At 44.0% G+C, this 10,041-nt stretch overlaps 1 protein-coding gene across 2 annotated transcripts in view; it reads right to left on the reverse strand.

Moving 5' to 3' along the window:
* The window catches only part of LOC308324283 (septin-9-like), a 188,070-nt gene that overhangs the window by 160,963 nt on the left and 17,066 nt on the right, over positions 1-10,041 (reverse strand). For both annotated transcript variants that reach the window (XM_080776285.1, XM_080776284.1), the window contains exon 2: positions 6,560-6,628. In XM_080776285.1, coding sequence (XP_080632411.1) covers positions 6,560-6,628 — 69 coding nt within the window. The remainder of the gene's footprint in view (positions 1-6,559; positions 6,629-10,041) is intronic.

The following is a 10,041-nucleotide window of genomic DNA, read 5'->3' on the forward strand; positions in this document are numbered from 1 at the left end:
TTTGAGCCACGGACCACCATTGGACAGGACGCACACGCAGATTAGACACACCAACGGACCGACATGCGGAGACAGCGGTGGAACAGGACGCCGCTCCGTCCTTGAGGTCAGGGTTAGGTTAGGGTTTACTAAACCCTAACCTAACCCTAACCTCAAGGACCGACAACCTCCCTTTAAACATTAAAGGGAGGTTGTCGGTCTAATGCCAGTCGGAGTCGGACCAATAGCATGTCTACAGTAAACTAGGGGTGCCCACACTTTTTTGACTTGAGAGCTACTTTCAAAATGACCAGCGCAACAAGATCTAATGACCAAAATAACTATTATCCCTTTGCTGGAAATAGTTACATAAGACATGCACTTGGAACAGGAACTAGAGAGGAGAAATGGAATCGGTAGGTTTCCTTGTATATCATTTTGGAATCTGTGTAGGTTTTCTTTTATATAACTTGACGTTATAACGTAACAGTACTTTCTTTGTAAAGCTTAAGTTATTTGTCATATTTGCCCTGTGCAATTTGTGATTACGAAGCCTAAAAACAAACAAACAGAAACGTAATAATGTAAGTGTAGTGTGCAGATACAGTATATGTTCCAATGTTCAGTGTAGTGTGCAGATATGTTCCAATGTTCAGTGTAGTGTGCAGATATGTTCCAATGTTCAGTGTAGTGTGCAGATATGTTCCAATGTTCAGTGTAGTGTGCAGATATGTTCCAATGTTCAGTGTAGTGTGCAGATATGTTCCAATGTTCAGTGTAGTGTGCAGATATGTTCCAATGTTCAGTGTAGTGTGCAGATATGTTCCAATGTTCAGTGTAGTGTGCAGACATGATCCAATGTTCAGTGTAGTGTGCAGATATGTTCCAATGTTCAGTGTAGTGTGCAGATATGTTCCAATGTTCAGTGTAGTGTGCAGATATGTTCCAATGTTCAGTGTAGTGTGCAGACATGATCCAATGTTCAGTGTAGTGTGCAGATATGTTCCAATGTTCAGTGTAGTGTGCAGACATGATCCAATGTTCAGTGTAGTGTGAAGATATGTTCCAATGTTCAGTGTAGTGTGCAGACATGATCCAATGTTCAGTGTAGTGTGCAGATATGTTCCAATGTTCAGTGTAGTGTGCAGATATGTTCCAATGTTCAGTGTAGTGTGCAGACATGATCCAATGTTCAGTGTAGTGTGCAGATATGTTCCAATGTTCAGTGTAGTGTGCAGATATGTTCCAATGTTCAGTGTAGTGTGCAGATATGTTCCAATGTTCAACGCCAAAAACACCATTCAGTCGTTGATCGCAATTATATTGTGTGACATGCAGTTAATGGTCAACTTAAATGTGAAATAGAGGTTATGCGTGTGACATCATCATCATGCAGGAACGCCTACTGAGTGACAAAAAACGACTTTCTGGCCTTGACAACCAATACATCCACACAGAAAAGTCCTATCTGATTGTATTAAACAACGTTAAACGACATTAAACTCACTTTACCACTCGGTTTTCCACTGGATTTCCCATTCACTTTATGCATGTGCAAACCCTCTATTGTGAAAGCTCTCTTTGTGTGTGTGTGTGTGTGTGTGTGTGTGTGTGTGTGTGTGTGTGTGTGTGTGTGTGTGTGTGCACGCGCCTGCCTGGCTTGTTTCGTATCAGCCGGTCTCATCGCCTGTCAGATTCCTGCTGCATGACTGAACATCCTGCAATGACACTCTGTGTGTGTGTGTGCACGCGCGTGCATGTGTGCGTGCGTGTGTGTGTGCGTGTGCGTGCTGATGCTGCAGAAGGCGTTTACTCTTCGCAGTGTGAGGAGATGCTTTAGTGGTGACACACGATACAGAAATACTCAAGTACACACACACACACACGCGCACGCGCGCGCACGGACACACACATAATAATTAGCTCGTTGCCTGTTGTGTTCCCTATTTTATGCGAGGGGTAATTGACGGCTCGGCGGTCATTATGGAGAGATAAATCCCGACAGGATGATTAGACACCGAGTCGACGACGCGGAGCGGAGATGCCTCGGGCCGTCCGCACGCCGCAACACGAGGTCACCTCGGGAGAGAAAAGAAGTCTCCATCAAACAGAAACCGTTTTCGGTCACTACGAAAACATTCTCCAGAGCAATGTTTAGATAAATGACATGGTGTGTTTGATTACATCATGGCTGTCTTGTCACGTTGGATACGGCATAACATTCAAGCAGCGCAGCCAGGTGCTCTGAGGCTTTGATTAGGCAGTGGTCTGTATATACTGTACTGTATGTCAACGTTTTAAAACAGATCTTCTGCTACTTTTGATACTTTTGACACTAGTGTGAGATGTGATGTGTGATCAAGTAGGTATTAATTAATTCATGCTTCATTCATAGATGACTTCTTACGTCGTCACCTAGTGCCCTAAACCAGTGGTTCCCAAAGTGGGGTCCGGGGACCCCTAGGGGTCCTTGGGGGAGTTCCAGGGGGTCCCTAACTAAAGGATAGTTAGGAATCAAATGGACCCTTATGGGTCTGTAACTCAGAGAGTGTACAGATGGAACCAACTGGACCCTAACGGTCCATTTGGTTCCATCTGTACACTCTCTGAGTTAAATTAAGTTTGATATTACAAGAGCGACGGATTGTGTGGCCTTGGTCTTGCCCTAATGGGTCTGATCGAGGGAAGCTACTGGGACGTAAGTCGGGACTTGATCACCCCGGCTGGGTCACCCGAGTGAGGGGTATGATGTTCGAGAGACCCGAAACCCCGATGACCTTGGGATACATCACTGAGGATACGTCCCAGGTGATGACCTTGGGATACATCACTGAGGATACGTCCCAGGTGATGACCTCGGGATACATCACTGAGGATACGTCCCAGGTGATGACCTTGGGATACATCACTGAGGATACGTCCCAGGTGATGACCTTGGGATACATCACTGAGGATACGTCCCAGGTGATGACCTTGGGATACATCACTGAGGATACGTCCCAGGTGATGACCTCAGGATACATCACTGAGGATACGTCCCAGGTGATGACCTTGGGATACATCACTGAGGATGTCCCTGCAGGTGCATCCATGCCATGTTTTTTAGTTATAGTATTGGGGTCCCAGAGATAGAAATAGGGGGCCGTAGCCTAATTCAGGTCAAACCGGGGGGCCCTAGAGCCGTAACAATCTCCTCTTATGGGGGTCCTTGGCATATATCTTCTTTATTTTTTTTAATGATTTGTACTTTATTCATTTTCTTTATTCTATTTTCTAATGGGCGGTCCGCAGGCTAATGAGTATCATTTTGGGGGGTCCTTGAAGTGAAACAAAGTGTATGGAAAAAGATTTACTTCACAAGTGCTCTAAACGAACACTAAAGTCCACAGACTTGGCTGGCTATGAAGTGCTCTCTAAAGTACTATATCCTCAAAGTCCATAGACTTGGCTGGCAAACGATTCAAATATCCCATAGACTTGGCTGCCTTATGACATGACTTCCAAAAGCCAAGCATTCCTCAAAAACACAAAGGGTTCGAACATTGATATGAGCGGTCTGTGCCCGACAGCACAAGGAAATACACTTAAAAGTGTAAAGTCGTGTATCAAAGTGCACACAGTCTCCACAACCACAACTACAACATAACAAGTGTGGATGTTCACATAATTATCGTCATGAAGTTATAGTGCTTGATGTGGGTTTAGCATTTTGGCCTCCAGTATACTCCACTCCCTGTCTGGACGTGTTGGAGGTTTTGATTTGATTCGGACCGGTGCTTTTTGATCTCGTTTGTTTTGATACTCTGGGTTAAGGGGGATTTTCGGGGCAACTCTCCTCTCCGCCTGCCTGCCTGGTTGGCAGGTTGGCTTTGATTGGACAGATGTGTCGGTAGGACTGCGTGGCTTTCAGTAAAGACTTGCCTTTCTCTAACTTCACACCTTGCTGTCCTCCTGAATCATCCTCCCTCTGTGCTCGTGTCTCTGATCTGAGTCTGAACATCCATCCACACATCTATCCATCTTCAACCGCTTATCCGTAGTCGGGTTGCGGGGACAACCAGAGTGCTCCGAGACATTCCAAGGCCAGTGAGTCGATGTTTCCTCCAACTGCGCCTTGGTCTGCCCCGGGGTCTCCTTCCAGTGGGACGTGCATCGAGGACCTCCCTATAGGGAGACGCCCGAGAGGCATCCTAACCAGATGCCCGAACCACCTAAGCTGGCTCCTTTCCAGGCGAAGGAGCAGCGGTTCTACTCCGAGTCTCTCTCTCGTGTGACTGAACTTCTCACCCTATCTCTAAGGGAGATGAGTTGTGCTTGAAATGTACTGTAATTCTCCAATCTGTTAATACATTTCATCAATCAATCAACTCATTATTGCACATAGCCTAAATGCAATAATAATATCATGCCTGCTGCCATTCAAGATTTGGGGAAAATCCAGTATATGGTTTGAATGTCTTCTTGCTTCAGGTTACGTTTAGCAAACTAAAGACTATGCATCTATAACTAGCCTGAACAAAGGCAATATAATGCCTCTGAACTTTGACTTTCAATTGCATTATTGCGCACATGCCTATGAATGCAATTATAATATCAGACCAGCTGCCATTCAGGATGGAAAATTAAACCGTCCTTTTGGATTTGGGGAGCATTATACATGAACAAAAAACATTCAGTTGAGAGAGGAGGAGGAGGAGGAGGAGGAGGAGGAGAAGGAGGAGGAGTTGGAGGAGGAGGAGGAGGAGCTGTGCTCAAAGTGATTTATAACTTGGATCTCCACTCTGCGGTGCTTTGCCGACAGGATTGCTCAATCGGCAAATAGACATAATATTATGGCAGTTATTTACCTTGATAAACGGCTCTTGGTACAGTATGTACAGTACACCTCGCATGATGATACCTAGATGAAGGTATACAGATATGTTCGATATGTCTTTTCATCCCACAGTTTTGCAACCCATTTTTTTTCACCCAGTGACAATTATCTAATGTAATCCTGGGCGCTACAACACGTCCTCTGCCAACCTGAGGAGAGCAACGGACTGACCTCATGCTTCCTTCTATGCATGAGGAGTCCAAGCCGCTTCTTTTCACCTGAAAGGGGAGATTTTCCCGCCCGGCCGGACGTAGCGCGTGGAAGGAACACGTTATTCCAGCCAGTTCCTTTCCCCTCCATCAGGCGACATTCAATATATATCTTGCATATTGCAGGTATAACTGCTGCAACGCAATGCCAGTTTGTGTAGATCGTCAATTCTCCGGTGTGCGTCAACTCAACACACCTGCACGCATCCAGCCATAATCAGACATAACTCTATAAACCTCTAAAGCACCAAACAGCCATGTTTCTCTTGTAAGGACAGGGAACATATTCCTCAATAATGTGTGTATTTCTCAAATTATTACTATACTTGCGGGGACGATAAGGCCCTACCATTATAGTCATATAAGCAGTAAGCACACACACACGCACGAACACGCACACACACACACACACACACACACACACACACACACACACAGTCACACACTGTACATAAACACAGAGCCCAGACATGGAGGACGTACAGTACTGTATAGTCATTCATAAACACACACGGCTCAGTGTACACAGAAACACCGCCGCTCTCTCATTTAATTCTGTCAAACACACACACACACACACATGCCCCCATGTCTCTTCCCCTGTCATTATATCTGTGTGTGCGTCTGTGTGTGTGTGTGTGTGTGTGTGTGTGTGTGTGTGTGTGTGTCATCTGTTATCAGCTGTTATCTGCACAGCACAGGAAACGTCTCTGGCCTGGCCCTGATTGGAGGTCAGTGACTCATGCCTTACGTAACACCTCCACAGGTAGGTACGGCGCACAGAGGTTCATTCACCCCATTGAAGACTGGAGGCTGATTCTATACAAAACCTCTTCTAATTAGTTAAGGTATGTCTGCATGAGCACCACTGATCGTAGATTTAGAAGTTCTAAATCTACCATCAGTGGTGCTCAGAAAGACAGACCTTTTTCAGGTCAAGAACCACTCAAATTATATTGTATTTGGTCGCCGACCCGCATCGCAAAATATATAGCCTCGGCCGCCCCAGCCTTATACTCATCTGCCAAGAAGAGAAAAGCCCAATCACAACCACTTGTTTCATTCACGGAGAATGTAAACTGATTTGTAAAAGCGTCAACGTCATTTCCTTGAGCGGTACTTCCGCCAAAATAATGCGGTTAAAAGTGGTTGAATGCTAATGGACACAGATAATGGTTAAAAGTGGTTAAATGCTAATGGCCGCAGATAATGGTTAAAAAGTGGTTAAATGCTAATGGACGCAGATAATGGTTAAAAGTGGTTAAATGCTAATGGACACAGATAATGGTTAAAAGTGGTTAAATGCTAATGGTCACAGATAATGGTTAAAAGTGGTTAAATGCTAATGGACACAGATGGACAGGACAGGCTTCATCACACAAGCCTCGTCCTGCAGGATACTACACAGTAATGGATGGATGGTAGGTGGAGGGATGGATGGATGGATGGAGTGTACAGGTACTTATGGATGGATGGATGGATGGAGTGTACTTACTAGGACTGGTGACACTAGAAGCCTCTCTCTCTGCTCTCCTCAGACGCCCACTGGTGGACCTGGCTATACCTGGAGAGAGAGAGAGAGAGAGAGAGAGAGAGAGAGAGAGAGAGAGAGAGAGAGAGAGAGAGAGAGAGAGAGACAGAGAGAGAGAGAGAGAGAGAGAGAGAGAGAGAGAGAGCATTAACACCTGCTTGGCTAAACCTAGTAAGTAGAATGCAGTGCCTCAAAGACAAACAATACAATTTGCAATTTAGGCATTTAGCAGACGCTCTTAATCCAGAGCGACTTGCATTAAGCAAGAACAGATAGAAAGCATGGCGATACATCACATACATAAAAAGTAGTTATCATGAAACATGCATAAGCTAAGAACGTAACAGTGGAATATCTATAAGTACAACTATGCATGTACTTTAAAGTGCTATTGTCTACATAAAATGCTATTCTAGTGCTGTCTATACATAAATAAACAATACATCTCTTGAACCAGGTGGTGGTGGTGTGCGGGTCTCCTCCTTCTCCATACAAGTGCCGTCAACATAACATACATGCTATAAGTCTGCATATATCTAAGTCTACAAAAAGTGCTATCTATGTTACATGAGGTGATAGTAATAAGATGTCATTAGATGTGTTAGATGTCACATGTATACAGATGTAAAGAAGAGGTTGAATACACCCTTTGCTGTTTTCAGAAGGGGATCTCTCGAAGAAAGAAAGAGATCCCACACATCACACTGTCTGGAACTTTATTTAACTTCATTTAGCGCTAATATCCGAAAATAATGTATAATAGATTTGTATATTAAAAAGAAACACCAATATGTGATGCCAGGTCGACAATGACTTGGCATCCATGTCTACATAACATGCTATCTAAATTACGTTTCAAAAGTTGTGTAGCAGAGTGGCTCTCAGCCTCAGCCCGATGGCCTCAAAAGTCTAATAATATCTCCCCCAGTCTATAGGGATATCCCTTTGGTCTAGTGGTTAAGATGTTGGCCTTTCACGCTGGAAACCCGAGTTCGAATCCCGGGCGTCACATTTGCATAAGACCACAGTGCTAAACGGGCCGAGGAGGAGTGTGTGTGTGTGTGTGTGTGTGTGTGGTCAGCACTGCAGTATTTCTAGAAGGGGTCAACTTACTCACTGACCACAAGATGGACTCACTGCATCAGGAACAACACACACAGAGAATCAGTGACATTAAGAGAGAACGAAAATAAGTTTGTGTGTGTGTGTGTGTGTGTGTGTGTGTGTGTGTGTGTGTGTGTGTGTGTGTGTGTGTGTGTGTGTGTGTGTGTGTGTGTGTGTGTGTGTGTGTGTGAGAGAGACAACGTGACCTTGTCACTTCATTCACATCAGAGAGGAGACAGACAGACAGACAGACAGAGATATGAATCAGCCCTAGATGTACATGTTCACTCCACCTACAATACATAAAAACTGCCTGCTACAACTTACTGCTTACTATGTAGCCATTTAGCAGACAATAGTGAGATCAGAATTGGCTACTATAGTCACACAAAGTAGAGTTCAAAGAAAAGAGTGCCTTTATTAGACTTATAGAATGCAGTTTAGCCTTGGAGCAAAGCTGACGTTTTGGTCTAAGGGTGGCGCCAGAGGGGTCTGGTTTCACTCAATGTTATGGTTTATCCTCCGAATAGGAATGAATATTCATGACTGAATGAATGAATGCATTTTGTAAAACTTTTTTTTTTATATTACTCCTCCATATTTGTCCAAAAATCCCACAAATCGTTACACACTATCTCTATAGTCATGCGTTCAAGACGGATCCGTCCAATATTTCATAGTCCATCCTAATTGGCTTTCAAAGTTTGCAGGATTGGCCCGTTTTGAACAAAAAGCCTCAAATCATGAACGCAGCATGCAATTTACGTGAATCTTTCACAGCCTTTCCTACTATAGGCTGAGGAATATATCCCACCCTTTTCACATTGTCCTATTATAGCGCCACCAGGAGGCCACAGTCTAACCTGCCCTGGTGGAGACCTGTGCCCCGAGGGACACTTTTTCTATAGTTATTTTTCTGGCCATCTACTACAAATAGGCTACTATTAACATTGATTGAGTGACTGCAGCGGTTTCTTCCAGCGGTGAAATGTCCCTTTAACCCATTTTGGACTGAGGTTGATTCAAAACAATGTTTCTATGTCAGTGGTGCTCAACCTTTTTCACGTCAAGGACTCCCAGAATGACCTGCATTTGGCCGCTGACCCCCATCTGAACATGTTGTTCCATGGACCCAAGAATCAAAGATTTGAGTTAAAACGTTCGCTCTGAAAGAATATATATTCAAAGATTTGCACCACATTTTCACGATTAAAAAAAATAAATAGCAGACCTACAAGATCATGGGCTTGTAGATCTGCTATTTTTCAACAGCTAAAGTATAACATAATGCTTAAAACACCAAAAGGGGTTCCCGCCCCAAAGCGGGTTAAGGGTGCAGGCGCTACAGGAAAGGCCACAGCGACACGGTGCACCAATCCAGACGTCACCAGTTTCATCCAGTTTCATCAGTTCAATAGTTACCATACTGACCCACATTTAAGGACAGAGAGACTTAGTTATTTGCACATCACTGTTTGCCTTTCAACGTGTCACTGTCCTCCGTTTCATTTGACTTGTACCCAGAACAGATATTCTCTCTCTATGTCGAGCCAGCCAGTGCAATCCAACCTCATTTAGTTTATATATACACAGCACATTTAATAACAAACAGAGTGCAAACCACCACCTCCGTACTGTGTTGTTTCCTGGCCATAGAAGTGATCATAGACTGTAAAAAATATGGACAAAGCGTTCCCCGGGTCTAACATGGACGTAAAATGAAGCCTGTATAATTCCTTGCACTGTAAGTCGCCATATTTCTAGATCCGTTTGGGGCCAGCTGGCCATTGGCTGGCTCCGTTTGGGCCAGCTGGCCATTGGCTGGCCCAGACAACGAGGCGGGACTTCCCCCCCTTACTCTTCGTTGGTTTTTATTTTGACTGAACGGGGGCGTGGCTCCCGTTCATAGACTGTACTTCAGTACTTTTACTCATCAGGTGAATGTTGTGTTGATTTTAGTTTTAGTCATTAGTCTCTTGAATAGTATTAATTTAGTTTCAGAGCTCGTAGATCTGCTATTTTCAGCATGCAACCAAGTGCAGAATGACTTATACTGAATATCTTGTCCACTATATAGTGCCTTACTAACATTTTAGTCTAGTTTTTATTTGTTGACGAAATTGTCAGTATATTTAGTCTCAGTCTTAGTCATCATAGCTTATTAGTTTTCATTTAATTTCCATTTAGTTTTCGTCAGGTAGTCGACGAACATTTTTCGTCTTAGTTTTAGTCGACGAAATCAACACAAAGTATTCACACAGCAGGTTGCAGGTCCTCGAAATGACACAAATACATGTGCGGGGAAGAACTAACTAATCCCCCATTATAGCACTTACCCTTAG

Source organism: Protomyctophum bolini, assembly GCF_963924005.1.
Source record: "Protomyctophum bolini genome assembly, chromosome: 11".
NCBI classification, from domain to species: Eukaryota; Metazoa; Chordata; class Actinopteri; order Myctophiformes; family Myctophidae; genus Protomyctophum; species Protomyctophum bolini.